The 17,513-nt window shown below is 36.5% G+C and overlaps 2 protein-coding genes and 1 long non-coding RNA gene across 4 annotated transcripts; 1 reads left to right on the plus strand and 2 right to left on the minus strand.

Moving 5' to 3' along the window:
* Positions 1-4,328, minus strand: Pain (transient receptor potential cation channel family member painless). The gene is made up of 3 exons (XM_076892742.1): positions 4,091-4,328; positions 1,686-2,771; positions 1-1,593 (listed from the first exon to the last, which is right to left on the minus strand). The coding sequence occupies exons 1-3, from the start codon at positions 4,125-4,127 to the stop codon at positions 5-7; spliced, it is 2,712 nt and encodes a 903-aa protein (XP_076748857.1). The 5' UTR covers positions 4,128-4,328; the 3' UTR covers positions 1-4.
* A 207-nt stretch (positions 4,329-4,535) lies between these two features.
* Positions 4,536-5,251, minus strand: LOC143422423 (uncharacterized). The gene is made up of 2 exons (XR_013101714.1): positions 4,944-5,251; positions 4,536-4,606 (listed from the first exon to the last, which is right to left on the minus strand). It is a non-coding gene; the product is annotated as an uncharacterized LOC143422423 (long non-coding RNA).
* Positions 5,252-5,855: 604 nt separating this feature from the next.
* Positions 5,856-16,825, plus strand: LOC143422374 (uncharacterized). Of its 2 annotated transcripts, XM_076892950.1 has the most exons (20): positions 5,856-6,032; positions 9,398-9,534; positions 9,764-9,821; positions 10,313-10,383; positions 10,788-10,964; positions 11,190-11,288; positions 12,293-12,391; positions 12,623-12,721; positions 12,995-13,093; positions 13,168-13,266; positions 13,343-13,441; positions 13,538-13,636; positions 13,713-13,811; positions 13,956-14,054; positions 14,160-14,261; positions 14,776-14,874; positions 14,975-15,073; positions 15,160-15,264; positions 15,594-15,853; positions 16,242-16,825. In XM_076892950.1, the coding sequence occupies exons 2-20, from the start codon at positions 9,426-9,428 to the stop codon at positions 16,323-16,325; spliced, it is 2,055 nt and encodes a 684-aa protein (XP_076749065.1). In that variant the 5' UTR covers positions 5,856-6,032; positions 9,398-9,425; the 3' UTR covers positions 16,326-16,825. The 2 variants fall into 2 exon arrangements, with proteins under 2 accessions (XP_076749065.1, XP_076749066.1); XM_076892951.1 differs by lacking the exon at positions 14,160-14,261.
* Positions 16,826-17,513: the final 688 nt, after the last annotated feature.

Raw genomic sequence — 17,513 nt, forward strand, 5'->3', positions numbered from 1 at the left:
AATGTTAATCTTCCTGTGCTCCTGCAACAATAACGTTATTATTCTCAAGTTTCCGTTGTATGGAATCCAGTGCAGTTTGTATCGCCACAAATCTTTCTTCCAGTCTTTCTAATTTGTTGATGATCTTCTTCTCAATTGTTTCCCGATTTCTCCTCGACAGAATATCGTTAACCCGTTTCTTAACTTGCGGATCCATGTTGGGAAGCACTTTGCCCTTAGAATTCTCACTGGTCTGTGCTGAATAACGCAAGCTATTCCCATAAGCTTCTAAACTGTCGTGCAGTTTAACGCTCAGCTTGCCGCTCTTCAAGTAACTCGGAAAGAGAAGAACCTTCCGAGCAAAGAATGCTGGTGGATTGCACTTCCACTTGTGCAACAAACCGTTACAAATGATACAATGTCGTCCATGTACAAACGGTGCTCCGATAGCCACGCTTTCAATGTAAGTCAGAACTTGTACCCTGGAAATTAATCCAAATAGTTCTGCCTTATGCAGAATGTGCGCGGTATCACTGACGGCTAACCCGTTCAACAAATTGAACAACACTACTGTAATAAGAAAGACGAAGAACACGAAAATAAGATGGCTGAGAATCGGATGCGATACGAAAGGGATGTCGTTGGCCTCTAATTCTCCAGTAAGCATGATGATTGTCTTGAACAATGAGTGCCCGAAATCTAGGAAATTCTGTTCTTCGTCGGCGTCCTTGAAGAGGGTGAAGAAAGCCAACGCGAAGGCTACAATAAGAATCGCATAAAAAACCAGGAAACGTATGAAGTTGATCGATACCGTTTTGAACATCTCAATAGCAATGGACGTTCTAGGATATTTGCCAAACAGGGTAACCAGCAGCCAGGCGGACAATAATATCGTTACAGCTGCGATTTGTATGTTCATATCGTACCATACAGCGAATCCTAATATTATTAGTGCCATCTCGATCCAGTTCTCAAAACTTGACAGATAATGACACGGCGACGAGATTAATTGGAGGATCTCCCTGACTGCGAGCAATGCTGTCGCTAGGCCAGTAGCTACCCATAAAAAGACCACGGAACTCGATCCTTTTATTTCTATCTCGGTGTGTACGCTCGAGTTTCTCGACATTTCTGAATCTTTCATGTAAATCATTTGCAGGATGTAGCTGTTCAACAACAGATAAAACAGTACGTAAAAGACGGAGTTTAGCCAAAGGATGTATCTTATTCGATGCCATTTCAGATATAGAAAGGAGGACAACAATGGATGCGTCAGTAAATCTCTCAAGCCATTTTTATCTGCGATAAATTGAAAGATATCCATTTCTCCCGTTCCTTGGTTAATCGAATTTTTCTGTCGATTCTCCTTGTAAGAGGTGTCGTGCGGTATTAAACATTTGTAGTCGAATTCGATCGTATACTCGTTCAATAGGTCCTTCTTCACTTGTATACACTCGTCGAAGTATTCGGATATAGTGGACGCTGAGATATCCGCGATTGGTGGCACGTTGAATTTGTTCATCTGACCGATGTAGCTTCCTTTTGCGAGCAACAACGTCACCGCCTCGGAGCAACCGGCTCTGGCTGCATAATGAAGCGGAGTGTTTCCTTTTTCTGCGTATTTCAATTTAACCGTGTCATTACCTCAATGTCTAAAGATCTAGCGAGTAAAATATAGGACAAAAGTGCGTAGTAGTAGTACTTACTGTCCGTACATCGAACGTCCACATCTCTCTCCAGAAGCAACTTTAAACATTCCAAACGATCGTTCGTACCATGCGATGCTCCTTTTCGAGGTATACCAAGTTCCACGCAAGCATCCATTAGTAAATCACTCTCATCTTCGATATTCTTATCCAATAACTGACGCAGAATATCCGGTGATCCTTGTTGAATAGCGATGCTCGCAGATTTCTTCAAATTGCAGTTAACTGTCTCTGCTCTATTCAACAATTGGCGAACTGACGATTCGAAGTTCTTCCGCACTGCCGTCTCTATCATATCGACAATATCGTCTCTCAAATCGTCCTGAATCTCGTTTAAGTACTTCAAGAAGTTCTCCTCGTCTTTAGCATATAAATAACATTTTAGATCGTGGACATTGACGTCTCGTTTCACCGCAGGGGGTAACGTGATATCTGGCATATTCTCTTGCAACACTTGTCTGGTCGTGGGATTATCGCTGTAGCTATCCAAATCTAATGTATGTTTGGACTTTTCAAAAATCAGATTCACCATGTCCTTTTGTTTACGTATAGCAGCCATGCGTAAGGCGGTTAATGCTCGGCTGTTAGGAATATTGGGATTAGCGCCTTTTTCTAAAAGCAGTTCCGCGCACATCCGATCTTTATTATTTACCGCTATGTGTAGGGCTGTTATCCCACCCGCTTTTAAGTTTGGATCTATCGTAGGTTCATCCAATAATATACCAAGGACCTTATAGCGCTGATGTTCCGTGGCCAAATGAATTGGTCCACGGTTGTACAACTCGTTGACTTTGTTCACGTTCGCCCCTTTTCTCAGTAGGAACTTGACGAATTCCTCACGCCCTTCCTTGCAGGCAATATGTAGCAAAGTTTGATCCGATTGATCCGGATAAGCGTAGTTCAGATCGATGCTCGGCGGTTGTTTCTCTAGCCTCTGCTCGATGCAACGCTCGAAGTGTCCGATGTTCCCTTTCTGTAGATCCTCCAAAAGTTGCTTGTACATTGTCTGAGAGTTCGTGCAATTCGGGTTGCTCTCGTGCAAAAGATACATCTCCGCGTTCTCGTCTTCGGTATGCATGTCTGGATCTGAAAAATGTGGCCAAGTTAGTATAATTCATTGACATTGTTATTTCAGTACGTTACAATATAATGTTATGTTCGATACTGCACACAAATGGACAATTTTTATACACCTGAAACGAAGCAAGGTACTGCACAAGTGTTCTGAATACCCAACGTACGTAGGTGTATAAATCATCATTGTATAGCACCAATAGTGATGTCACTAATAAGTATATGACTGTAGTGACTGTGGAATATACTTGTTATAAGTAGTTTATATCACGATTAAAGTAATTTAAGTAATTTTTAAAAAATTGGTACATGAATATCAACATTTTTAATTATACAACAGAAATACCAGTTACTTAATTTTTATTAATTATATGTAATATAATATATAATTACAACATATGTGCATGTGTGTATAGTGTGTTTCTTAAATTGGGGAACAGTTCATTCCCAAAAATACGGTGATAGATAATTATCATGCATGGAAGTAAAAATACTGTCCGGATGCGTTTCCTGTCGTTAGCATTAATTCACCTACGGACAAACGAGAAACGTTGACAACGGCTTCTTTGAAACGACTGCTGAACAATCGCTGCGATAATACCGAAAGTATACAGTGCTGCGAATTTGATTATCAAGAATAAAATATCAGATTACCATTGTGGGACGATGAATGAAGATAACTATCGGCGTGCAATGCGCGAAATTATGCTGCGATTAAAACAGGTGTCCATATTCTGAACAGTTCATTTATGTTAATTATTTATTCATGCTCTATTAATTTCTGCGCGACTATCTATAAGGGAGCAGTGAAAAATAATAGCACTCTGTCAACGGATAATCAACAGGTAGCATTTGCTCGTAGCGGAACAACCAAGAAATCGTATACATTTCTTACATCTGCGAACTTTTATAAACCACATTAACCATTATTCATTTAGAAGAAGTCTTAACTCATTTAGTTTACTATATCCGTGCATGTCTGATCGTTCAGAAAGATAGATGTACGCGAGCCACTTCATGATACGTCTCCACAATTGTAAATTAATTTAGACGGTTATATGCCGACACGCGTCCGCAAAGGGTTAATACATTCGTTTCTACTACATATAAGGAAGCAAAATTATACACTTCTTCTTAAAGCATTCTCGCACACGAATGTAACATGATTCTAGGGGACCAAAATGACACACCTTCGATTGTAATCTGTCGACATCTACTTGATGGAGGTGAACTGTGGTAATGGTAAATCAATGCGAGTACAGATCATCAGGTTGACGTACTGTCGTTAAGCACTTTTTACGAAGAAGGATAAAAATGTGAACGTAAAATACCTGAAACGTAAGTCCCTCGAGAAGCCTGTATAGTCATGCACGAGACTAACTTGCAAGTGTAGCTTTTACTGACCAGTTCTGTGTATCGTGATGTCAGCGCGGTTGTGGAGAGGGGAATGATCAAGTGTCAGGCGGCGTTCATAATGGTTCTGGTTCTATGGTACTTAACAACGGAAAACGTATGCTTGTCGCATTCACACGCGTTAATTCAATGTAAAATCTTGAAGAACCGTTCAATATGTTTCTAAATATTTGATGAAACTGTAACGATGTAAAATTTATTTAAAGGACGAGAAAAGTGCGGACTTAATTACTTGAATGTTAATTAAATAGTACAGTAAAAGAGTAGAAACTTTGATAAAATCAGGGTACTCTACTTTTCTCTCAGGGGAGAATTCGGTTTAAAAAATGAAGTCCGTTAAAAAGTCAAATATTCGAGGTTTTAAAACTTTTATACTTCAGAAAAAGTATATTTATTTCTTCCTCATACTGGTAGTGATTGACTGCAGTCTGTAACTGGAAAAATAAATATGTAAATCTTATTATTCCTAGTGTTACCAGGTAATATGTAAAGTATAAGGCAGTATTAACACTTGTTAAGTATATCTAATATCCATAGTAATTCTATATTCTAATTAATAGACTATGAATATTTATGTGACACTTTATATTTCTATAAATACAATTAAAGAAATAGGCACCCTCTAAGTATTACATTTTTATATTCAATATTTTATGTACGTTTGAATAATATGAATACGTTCTCCTTTCTATTATATTGAAATATTCTATAAACACACGAACGTCTACAGTCTACTAATTAATAATAATCAGAAATATTAACGGTACCAACTTTTTTCTACATATCCAATAGCCGAGAGCGGAAGTAGGTCTTACCTTCACTCCTGTATACCGTCATCATTGGTGATGATAACGTGAGTCCCTAATTTTAGCTGATTTTTTTCTTGCACGGGCAAGACAAGGCCGAAATTCTCGAGGATGAAGACCAAGAATGTTAGGGTGCGTGGGTTGTGAAACTGAGTACACCTAATAAAGGAGCGAAGGAGATACTTTTTCGTATAAACATCTGACATCGACGACGTTACTTTCTAAAACGTGTTTTTCAAAATGGAGTCCATCTTGGTATTCTTACCAGCAGGTACCCTTTGTAATTCTCAGTCGGTATTCCCATTTCTCCACGAACAATATTCCCATTTATTAAACCAACGCCGGACTGCTCAATATTTCGAAGCTTCATCATATCTTTTCTTGAACTTCTTTCGGTCTCCGATGATCACGTGACTTCGAACCACCTGCTATCATCGAAGTCTCAACATCCTCCCTTCATCCATCTTTGATACCATTAAAAATACAATTACGCTAATTGATACGATTGATGTAACTATTCAAGGAATGAAAACAATCATTTCGTAACTCATGGCAGAAGAGGAAATTGTATCGCAATGTTTCGCACGTATAACGATTACCGCAGCAAAACGTAAATGAAACTGTGTTACCTCTTTCTCGCGCATTTCGATTTCTGTTCAACATTGTAATTACGTTATATTATCCATGTAACGCGTTAGCAAAATACATGCGTTTCTCTGTTGTAGAATATACCACGATTAATCGTGGCACATCTTGATACAGATATAAACACTTCGTCACAGGCACTCTCGATTCAAGGGCGCATGCGCACGCGCATTGTAGAGATCCACGGGACGCGTGGTGGGGGGAAGGGAACACATGTGACGATAGCGCGGCGTTTAATCTTCAGTCGCTCAGTAACGCGCTTCAGGTGCAGGTGTTGCAGTGAAATATCCGGTGCTGTCTTCAGTAAATTTTTCCTACGTAAACCTGTGACTCGATCAGCTGCTGTCGTTGTTGTCCACGTCCTCCTTCGAAACACGCTTTTGTTTGCAATATCTTTCGCGAAACCAAGGTAAATATCGCAATTCCAACACGTTTCATTGAAATTTTTTTAACAGGTTGTTAATTAATTAACTTGTTCAGAAGAAATGGGTAAAAAATTATTTTATGCAATTCAATAGTAAAGTTACTCGTTAATGATGTTGAATAAATAATTTGAAACCAAGAAAAAAATTATAAATTGATATCAGTTATAGTATATTAACATACTGTGCTTTCTAGTAATTTATCTTGAAGTGGAGTATTCTTCGCAATGAATTGTGATGTAAACGACACCTATTGTGATTCATTAACAAAAGTTAAGTATTATTTTTCTCTGTCTCTCTCTCTCTCTCTTGGCTCCTCTCACGGAATTGAAAAATTCAATGAATATACTTGCGGTCAGAGATATTTCAGCTTCCATTATACTCCAGCCTCGACTGGGGAGAACTGAGTAATCCGACCGTAAACAAATATTATGTCATCGTCGTGTATTAATGAATTCACCGACGGTGACACTACGAAAGGCATAAATGGCGATTTGTTTCGTAGTACTATTATTGCTTCGACGAAGACGATGATTCATCCGATTGAATTGTGTTAAAAAATTCGTGGCAATTCATATTTCATAAGTAAACAGTTTGCTGCTTGATAAGATATACAATGAAATTATTGCCTGGCTAAAAATAAACGTCTCCCTGCGGTCGTATCTCGAGCAACACTGAAAAACCAATGGAAAGTATAAATGTATATTCTGCAACGTTTGTTCTGATTACGAAAAATAAGTTTTGTATACGTACGGTATGTAGCTTGTATTTGAAAATGTTGAACGCAATTTTGTATGGTGTAATCGAATGCAACGCAGTAATGCAACCGAGTATCGCTTAATTAAATTGCGATTAACCGGAAGTCCCTTAACTTATACATGAGTTCTTGTTCCATTGGAGAATTCTGTTCGCTTTCTTTACGTTTCCTCGACACGGAAATATTATAAAAACAAGTTCGCACGGCAGCTAGGGAAACTCCGGTGATACTTTTTTAAGGACATCTGCACATCAACTTTGAATAATGTTTTTCCCACACAAAAAATTATAATCACAAAACGAGTTTAGACGTTTCCCGCTTAAGATATGTCAAAGATATCGGTGAAGTGTCGGAGCGTGATTTGAAAAAGATCTAATTTCAATACGGGGGGCTCTTTTTCAAAGCACGGAGAAAAATAACGGCGTTTGGTACTGCGGCGATTGGGTCCGTTCGATCCGCTCGTCACTTTCTCCGCGGTGGGACATTTCGAAACTCGCGAGTCCTCTCGCAGTCGCCGAACAATGAGCAAGCGATCTAATGAAACGCGTGCATGCCTGTATGCAAATGGAGAGATTTGCATGCACGCGCGGAGAAAAAGATTCGCAGCGTTTCGTCGCCCGAATACGGAGATGAAAGCTGGCCGTGTACGGAGGCGAGTGCGAGTGTAGATGATCGTGATTTGTATGACCAAAAAGAGAGCAGGGAGCAGTACGATAATTGTGGGTGAATAGGTAAGGTGAAGACGAGATCCTTACTTTTTATGGGGATGAATCGTAAGTTCCAGATGCTTCCGTGACCTTTGACGAAATTCATGTTTTCTTACAGTTTATTGTCTGTGCAGTTTTCCTTCAATTAATCCCTTTTGCTCAGTGTTTAAATGTGAAGGGTCAGTATCTTTTTAAAATATGCGAAGTCCTCATTGGCACCTAAACAAATACCAATTGGTCAAAGACGTAATTATCTTTCAACTTACATTGAGTCTATAATGAAATGAGTTTAATATTATGTTTCTCCTGCTTTATATTGTCCGTGTATTAATTTAACTAACTAAACAAATCTACTTTCAAATGATTGTTCTATTGTTTATAGATCTGATAATAGATAAGAAAAGTATCTCTGTTAATTAGTTAGTTACATGTTGTGCTAAAACGAACAAAAATTAGTTGAACTTTAACCCTCCTTCCTATGCTCTGCGATGCTATCTGTAGCTTACCATATTTAGCCACGTTATAAGAAGTCCGGTATATGCGACTGATCAACAGTCCCTGGTGTGTACCATATCGGGCAAGATCGATTAAATGATTGATTCTTGATGGTCGTGACAACGTCTCTGTAACTCCGAGACGCTTACTTGGTCGCGTGTCTCTCAGCTTTTTTCCTCCCTGTCGCAAAAAAGTGACTTGTTTCCAACTTATATTTAACTTTTTCTAACGTTATGCCACATTTCCATACCAATTATATAAAAAAATGTATGTTTCCTTATGTAATACAATTAGTATTCGTCTTACATTATAGTACGTGTGTTCGGGATTCTGGAAGTGACTTAATTGAAAAGAAAATGCGAAATATACCAATGTTTTCCTTTGTCGACTCTCACTTTGAGTCGAAGATCGACGATTACTTATCCTTGTCAGCCTTTAATTAATTTGTCTCAGATGTCAAGCGAAAAAGGCGATGAATCATATGTAAATGATTCGCAATTGCAATTGAAATGAGCGTGATTAGTAGTTACGATGTATTCCTTGGTATTCACCTTGATTTGCGATTTTTGAGCATCGATATTCCGCACACCTACAAAACGAGTGTATCAGTCAATATGGAACATTATTACACTTGGAGATAATTGCAAGTTATTTCATATCCTACTGTTTTATCATCACAGAGATTTCCAGAATCTATTTTTCATCCCAAACAGAGTGTACAGATGCTCGACATAAATTTCCATAATCCAAACCAACTGTAAGAGTTTGTACCACTTACAATTATTAGAATGCTGCTACTGCACACGCGTATAGTAACAAAGTGTTATAAGTAGGTCATGAATCACCCGTACGACCTGCATTTATTTGGCTTGTTTAAACGCAATACAATTTGTGATATTCATGTTTTATTCAGTCCAATGTCGATTGGTGGGCGATTCTGGATACCCACCATGGACATATTCTTATATGGCTGTTCGTGAGTCGTTTCAACGTGGCCCGTCTTTCGAGGCCGCATTTGTTGCACAATTCCAAAGGAATCTCCTCGATTTATATTGGAACTCGAAACACATTAATTTGACGTTAACCAGTGAAAAACATTGATATATGCTATCAAGATTTAGAAGACTCCATCGCGTTGGGTTTTATCCTACGGAAACGTTACAATTAGTGGCAACTGTAGAGAAGAAATATATTTTTTTTACTTTAGCGAAATTATATTATTGAAAGAGCAAGATGTTAATTAGAATCGATTTAAATGTAATTACAGTGGTTGGGAGATACTCATCGGTATCCATTAAGCTTTTTCTATTATGCCGTAATTTTTAAAGTCCACAATTGTGCCATACGTTCCAGGATTTTTTCAGTGTTTGGATTGTCCGTTTTCTTTTTAAAGGGAAAAGTAAAAGTCCATCGACGAGAACATGGGTGGCATGACGCAAAGGCCGTGGACACCAACGAAGAGACGAGGCCCCATCGCGGCGGAATACAGTAGCCCTGGTCCTGCTTGTGTAACTTTACCGCCGTTAATCGGTAATTCTTTGGATTCGTTCTTTAAAGGGAGAACAAAATCTGAAAAGTGACTTTTCAGAAATTGCTATTTTGAAAAATGATGCAACTCCCAAGATGCCTATGAGTACTCTGATACCTGTCTATCTATGGTTGATCTTAGTAATTACCTGCTCGTTCTACTAACGATGAAATATTCTCGATATATATTTTCCAACCGTGTACATTATCATTGTGCATCGACATCTTTTAGGAAAGACCGTCCCTGATTCCAAACGAGGCAGAGCACCTGCATTCTCTTTCGGTAGCAGGTAAGAGGCTTAGAATTATTCGAACAGGCACTGAAAATGTGGACAGAAATTATGGATGACATTCCAATAATCAACTTTGATAAATGTGTAACAATAGTGATAGTAAATAATAGTAATAACAATAGAGCATCATTTACAATAATATTAAAGTAAAATATGAAACCTCTGCTGTTCCAAGAATTACGATCGTTGTTGTATACATAGCAAGATCAAAGAATTTCGTTTGTTTATACTATTTTCTAAGAATCAGATTTGTTCGCGTGAAAAACAGATGTACGAAAAACAGTAAGCGTACAGTAAGCTTACGCAGACACTATAATAACAAGATATTAAAGTAATCGATGAAGAAATACTGACGTAGTAAGAATTGTACCTATCTGTTAAATGCCTGAGAACGTTTAAATATGCAAAAGTACAGAGAACATACGCGAACCCTTATTTGAGAATCTCGTAAAATTAACTTAAGCTTTGTTCCTGCTAATTTTGTTCAGGCACGCGATGAAGAACGACAGTCCTGGTCCTGGTCCTAGTAAATACAACGTCTCAGGGCTCAGTGCCAAAGGTGAGACTAAAAAAATAAAGGGGCAAAACATAAATTGCTAACTTTGTTCGCTTCGTCGAATCGATGTTTCGCAAAGGCAAACGTAGTCGAGGCGATAACGCTGTGCAAGCACGAAACGAATGCTGCGGGCAAACGTTGTTTCATGTCCAGATGAGGTATCGATCAAACTCCAGAGCAGTGATATTCCACAAGAATGTGCCTTTAATATGCCTCACTTTATGGAATACCTCTGTCCTTCGTCTCAAAACTTTCTCGGGTTTTGAAGTTAACTTTTGCGCGTTTAGTTTTTTCCAAATAAATCGATCGAAACCATTAAATAAATAAAGAATACTATGAATTCGTAATTTTGCAATTCAATTTTCGGCTTCTAAACATTCTTTAATAACGCATGTCCACCTGTACAGGAAAAGATGCAGCTCCAGCGTCGTCGTTGCACGGTCGTACACGATCCACGAAACAGGAAGTAACGCCAGCACCTGGCGACTATAATCCGCAAAAGGCCGAGAAGATCATTCTGGACAGCTCACCCAAATACTCGTTCGGTATTAAAACTCAGACGGAGAAGATCAGCTGTACACCAGGTGAGTAAATCCGGCATATATTCTAAAAAAAAAAAAAAAAAGATATATGTATCGTATAAAAAAAATAGCTGCCCTAAGAAGTGTCCCATTTTTTTGATCTTTGAAGATTGCAAGTAATTGATCAGAATCAGAAAAATCTGTGAACGTCTTAAAATAAGTGTCATATAAAGTGTTCGAATGATATTTCGATTGCATCATGGTTCATAATCACATCTTAAATCGTAGCACCGAGTGACTATTGCACCGAAAAGGTGAATCTCGAGAAAACCCCCGAGTACAGTTTCGGATTGAAACCTGTACTGGAGAAACCGAGCGATATTCCTGGTAATTAAATACATTACAACAATAAATCTTACCTATCCGCGTCACTTTATACCTTTCTAGGTACTAATTCATTAATTACTAATATCTATTACTATAATACAATATAGTTAATTAATTTCTTGTATTCTCGACCAAACGAGTTATAATAGGCGATGATGAGAGAAGCGTTTTCTCTTCGATAAATACAATTATGCTTTATGACATCAGCTACTAATTTCTATACTTAATCGAACCTTTAGTTCTGAGTAATTCATTCTATCTTGCATTGTCACGTTCAACTGGTATTAAAATAATTAAATCGCTAATAAAACAACATATTCTTTTCTGAAGCGTTTAGCACAGTTTCGAGACGCAAACTTATCGCAAAATAATGCGTGTTTTCAGTGATAAACGAGCAAAAACACGCGTTCCACTTTTACGATAAATTTATAAAGCGTGAGTACGCGAGGAAAATGATTTCTTAGGAAGAATCGATGTCACGCTGAACAACTTAGTCGTTGGTTGTTAGCGAACACCTAAAACGGAGAATTCTGCGCAAACCTAGATATAGCTGTTCCTCGAAGAGGAATACGATGTTATTCGATGTTTAGGTATCGCATCTTGGACTTTACCATCATTTTGTTTGGCTTCTTATCTTATTTTCCAATGTTCAATAATACTAGATTTATTTTACGTTTCTGTGCTATCCTTTTTTCTCTCTTCGTAGATTGTTATAGAACTTATTAAACTATATTCTCCAAGTAGATCGATGCTTCCAACACATCTAATTACACATTGCATGTGGTATAATAATACAATATCGTATTACATATTTAATGTAATCCTTTCTCTTGTCTCATTATATGCAGTAATTGTTTGATTTATTACTATTTTTCACTTCATTATCAGTTAGTTTGACTATTACTTGCTTGTTAGAAATAAAAGAAATTTATTAAATTAGTTAAAACGTGCCTGATGCTTTTCATATTTTAATTAATGAATATTTTTTTTATTATGATACCCAGCACCTGGAGCTTACTGTCCGGAAAAGGTAAGATTAGACAGCACACCGCAGTTCAGTTTCGGACTTCGGCCACCACTCGAAAAACCAAGCGATACCCCAGGTAATTAACGAAAATTTTACACGATTGCCACACGAAAACCATGACGACCAAATCATTACTGTTATATAGTCGCATTCCGTTAGAGTTGCCAATGAACAATTAATGTATCATGCACACATATGGCTAGTCGTCCATTTGTTCAGTCTGCAAAGCGATAAAACATTCTTTATCACGAGAAAATATTATTTGCAAATGATATTACCATCAGCACGTGTCAATTTACTTTTTTAGCACCTGGCACCTATAGTCCTGAGAAAGTCAATCTAGACAAAGGTCCTCGATACAGTCTTACGGGAAAAGGTCGTGCGGAGAAACCTGACAACACCCCTGGTATATGCACATTATGCTTAGATATTGTTAAATAAAGTACTACGTCAATGACCTAAAAATTAAAAATGGTACTTTTTATTAATATAGGTAACTACATTCAAACCTTAAATAGTAGCACCAGCGTAGACAAGGTTGAGTTGTCTTCGCTGGTACCCTTTATTACAGTAACATTGATGTATTACGTAGACAGACGTGTACAAGCGATTATTGTATTTCATTAGCGATAACATTAAGCCAAAGATTATTTACGCGAAATTAAGTAATTATTCTCAGCACCAGGTACGTATTGCCCGGAAAAAGTAAAATTGGACACAACGCCACAATTTACTTTTGGATTGAGGACTCACCTCGAGAAAATAAACGACACACCAGGTATAATTGCTCAAAGGAAAAATTGCTTTCTTTCTTTCGTTGCAATTGTCACACATGAAAGTATATTTTTACAGCTCCTGGTACTTATAGTCCTGAGAAAGTCAATCTGGATAAGGGTCCTCAATTTAGCTTAAGTGGGAAACTTTCTTATGAAAAATTAAATGATACTCCAGGTCTGTAGTTATCAAACTAAAAGAAGTAAACGATAATAATACAATACATTATTGACAAATTAAAATGCATTTTTAGCACCAGGAACGTATGCTCCTGAGAAAGTAAAACTCAATAAAGCACCCCAGTATAGCTTTGGATTAAAAACATCTCTTGACAGACCAAACACTAATCCAGGTACAAATTTTAGAGTCAGTTTACTACTATTACTATTATGCTTTTTTTTTCACCAAGAGTATTGTTTATTTTATTGCTTGCATTACTCTGCTGTAGCACCTGGAGATTATTGTCCAGAAAAAGTGAACTTGCACAAAGGTCCAGAGTATAGTTTAACTGGGAAAGGACCTTCTGAAAAACCAATTGATACCCCTGGTTAGCACAATCAATTATTTTCTTATCTTCTATTTATTTAATTGGCTATTATGCGTAATACTTTATTTTATCTTAGCACCTGGGACATACAGTCCTGAAAAAGTAAATCTAAACAAGGGACCTCAATTTAGTATAACTGGGAAAGGAATGTCAGAAAAGCCTAATGACAATCCAGGTGATTAAAACAACAAATTTCAGTTTCCTCCCCAATTTTTGCGAAACAAGCTTATAATAAAGTTCACCTATATGCATAGGCTGCTCAAAGTCACTATCCCGACATGCATTTACTCAACTTTATTCTTTCTATTTATTATTATAGCACCAGGAACGTATAGTCCCGAAAAGGTAAATTTAGATAAAGGTCCCCAGTATAGTTTGTCAGGAAAAGGCACGCCAGAGAAGCCCAACAGCAATCCAGGTGAATTTTCTTTGGCAAGTTGCTGGAGCTTCTTATCTTAGAGAATCAGTCGGTATTGGTTTTAACAGTCCGTAGAAACTATTAATGTTTTGATTGCTTCGGTAGGCCCCGCTGATTACTATCCAGAAAAAGTAGTAAATTTGGAACATAAACCTTATTTCAGTTTTGGGTATAGAAGGTCATTGGATTGGCCTAGGGATACACCAGGTAACGGTGTTGATTAACGAATTACTAATAAACAGATATTGCACAATTTAATTACCTCAAATACTGTTTAATGTGCAACTTGTTCTGCTTTTAATATTAGTATTACAGTGTCATTTTAGAGTATACTGAGGCTGCTTTTGTTACTGTTTGATTTTTTTGCACAACTTTTTGCCTATAATTTTAATTGTTTTATCACTCTCATACATTAATTGTGGCATGTTTGACCATTCACACACTGAACATGTTAATTAATTATATATATATTATACATTAACTATGGGATTATGAGCTTACCACTAAAAGCTTTATCTAATTTTCAAGTGGGAGAAATTAATTTCGTTAACTAAAAATAAAAAATTTATTGTTAGACTTTGCAATGGTCCATAATATTTCTTAAACTATTTTCCTAATTACAAATTATGTGTCATAATTGTGCTACATATTGCAATGGTTATACAAGCAAGCGTGCACATCTTTTAACGGTTGCATCAATATTTCGTTTTTAATTTTGTAGCTCCTGGCACTTACTCCCCAGAAAAAGCCAAATTAGATAAGTCGCCGCAATATTCGTTTGGCTTAAGGACGTCTGTTGAAAAACCGAGCGACATACCTGGTGAGCAATATTCAGTACGATTTTAAGACTATTCATTCGTTAAACGTAAACCATACAAGTTTCGTACGATAATGCTTATTTTGATGCATCGAATATCTAGCTCCAGGAACTTACCACCCTGAAAAGGTAAATTTAAATAAATCACCCCAATACAGTTTTGGTATTAAAACTGAGATACACGATGCAAATTATGTACCAGGTATAGTGAGCTTACAATTATGTACTAATTTTCCATCTTGTTTTCTTCTGTGTGTTTCTTCAATAGATTAAATATTTCATTTAAAGGTCCAGGTGAATACAGTCCAGAGAAAGCTATGCTTTTATTGGAAAAAGCATTGCGATTTACTTTTGGTCTTAGGACAAATATAAGCAGACCAAACGACATTCCAGGTAAATCTATGACATTTACTTTCTCCGCAATTTGTAAGAATATAATTTCTTCGCATCTATCCTTCTGAAGTATATACAATACAGTGCACTCTTGTATCTGCTTAAATTTGAAATAATTATGTGCACGCCTTTTACTTTTAACAGGGAAGTTTACATTTTGTTTTCAGATATTGATTCTTCAACAGTTTGAGAACAAACTAAACTTTTTAAAAAATTTGTATGGTGTGTAATTACGACAAATAACATAAATGCAACGATAAAAATATTGTTTATAATTGAATAATAAATGAGTCATTAAATACCATCCATTTATTCCCGTTCTGTTTCAGCTCCAAACGTTTACAACATTCCCTCCGTTCTGGGTGGAACGAAGGAAGGAAACAAGAAAACGGCACCAGCTTATTCAATTTCGAGCAGACAAAAAGTTTTTGCCGATGATCGTATTTTAGTTCCCGGACCAGGAACATATGAAGCTATTAAACCAGATGCAGTCAGAGTGAAAAGTCCTGCCTATAGTATAAGTGCCCGTTACCAACTGCCCGACGATCATTCGCAAATCCCAGGACCGGGTGCACATTGTCCAGAAAAAGTACTTCTAATTCGTTAATAACACACTAATTATAATAGAAAGACTAAAGAACAGAACGCGAAAAATTCACAATGTTGTGCCCTATGTGAAGGCTTGGAGAATTGGAGTATGACTATAGTAACGGATAGCAGTGGATACCGTTCAAGGCTACCTTTTTCTTTCACGTTTTCAAAAAGATGGTGCACCTTCGGTATCGGTATTCTAATTGCCGGGGCACAACAAAATCTTCGCAATACTTCACTTCAACAAACTGTATAATTACGACTTCATTTCTAGAAAAATTTCCAACATAAATCAACACTCTTGGATTGTCACACATTTTCAATTAGTTTACAATTATTTGCTACTAACGGAATACTTACATAGCAGCGAAAATTACTGTTTACAGGTAATTCTTGACATTCCTCCGGCACATTCATTCGGCATTAGACACTCGCAGTATATATGCAACCTGAAGGACATGGTTTATTAACATATAAGCCTTGCGTGGCTCGGCTTTCGTCATCGTTCTACCTTGAGATGCAACTAATAATAATGTTCTATTATAAAATAGCAATTTTTGCGTAAGCAGGACACTTCTTAACGCTTTGCTAAAGTGTTTACAAAATACTGTTTAGGATTACCATTGGTGCTGCTAAGTATTAAAATATGATATAAATGATACACATGAAAATATTTGTGTTAAAAAGAATTTAACAATATTATTTATGCCATGATTTGTGGTAATGACACGTTGCGGATCAGATATCTCGTCAATGGCCTCTAACAGTGCAATACGAAACATGGCATATCTCGTTATCGGTCCGTAATGTGATAACATGAATGTAAAATCACTGATGATATTAATTAATTGACGTTTCTTGTGGAAAATTAATAACAAAGTAATAGCTACTCACATTTTTATTTTTGTAAAACTATGTACTTTATTTATTTTGAGAAAAGTGACGAAATAAACGTTGTCTAAGTTAAAATAATTCTTTTATGTGTTTTTTTTAGTCATAGAAACTTTATGCAAAAACAAATTATAAGGCATAGATTTTTTACAAAATAACAATTTATTTGTCGATATTTTTTCACCTATCGTCTGAATATTTTATAACAAAAATAACATTTCTTATTTAAGTAGATAAATATTCTATATGCCTTAAAGGAATATAAAAGTAAAAATTATGCAGTGCTTTCTTTTTTATCTTACATCTTATTTATATCTTATATCTATATCTTACTGATGAAATAAGCATTTTTTTCAAATCTATTCCGTTGAGTACAATAAAGATAAAAATTCATCATTGTTCCAGGTGTATGAAAATACACATTTATAAAAATATTCATATTTACGTTGCATGTATAAAGTGTTCCAATATAACGTACAATCTGCATACATGGGTGAATATAATTTTGGTTAGAGCAAAAAATGTGATATTCACAGCCACTGCATACTGCATAATGCAAATGCTATATTCAGAGTATTTGAAGTACAATTTCTAATACTCTATCAGATTAAGCAATCATACTTTTCCCCTCAAATAATACAATGAGGAGCTGAAACTTTTTCATAAAACACGAGACATTTATAATGGCAGTCATTGAGACACTATTATATCTTACAATACCGATACATAATGCTAAATTCTCGTAGAAACAGTTTTGTCATTTGTTT

The sequence above is a fragment of the Xylocopa sonorina genome, chromosome 3 (genome assembly GCF_050948175.1).
Source record: "Xylocopa sonorina isolate GNS202 chromosome 3, iyXylSono1_principal, whole genome shotgun sequence".
NCBI lineage: Eukaryota > Metazoa > Arthropoda > Insecta > Hymenoptera > Apidae > Xylocopa > Xylocopa sonorina.

Excerpts from the sequence above, each read along its gene's own strand:
- Pain (XM_076892742.1), bottom strand. The coding sequence starts at position 4,127 with ATGACTATACAGGCTTCTCGAGGGACTTACGTTTCAG. Across the intron at positions 2,772-4,090 it reads TCGAGGGACTTACGTTTCAG|ATCCAGACATGCATACCGAA; the intron begins GTATTTTACGTT and ends CACATTTTTCAG. Across the intron at positions 1,594-1,685 it reads GGACGTTCGATGTACGGACA|AAAAAGGAAACACTCCGCTT; the intron begins GTAAGTACTACT and ends TGAAATACGCAG.
- LOC143422374 (XM_076892950.1), top strand. The coding sequence starts at position 9,426 with ATGGGTGGCATGACGCAAAGGCCGTGGACACCAACGAAGAGACGAGGC. Across the intron at positions 14,055-14,159 it reads GAAGCCCAACAGCAATCCAG|GCCCCGCTGATTACTATCCA; the intron begins GTGAATTTTCTT and ends TTGCTTCGGTAG. Across the intron at positions 15,074-15,159 it reads CGATGCAAATTATGTACCAG|GTCCAGGTGAATACAGTCCA; the intron begins GTATAGTGAGCT and ends TTTCATTTAAAG.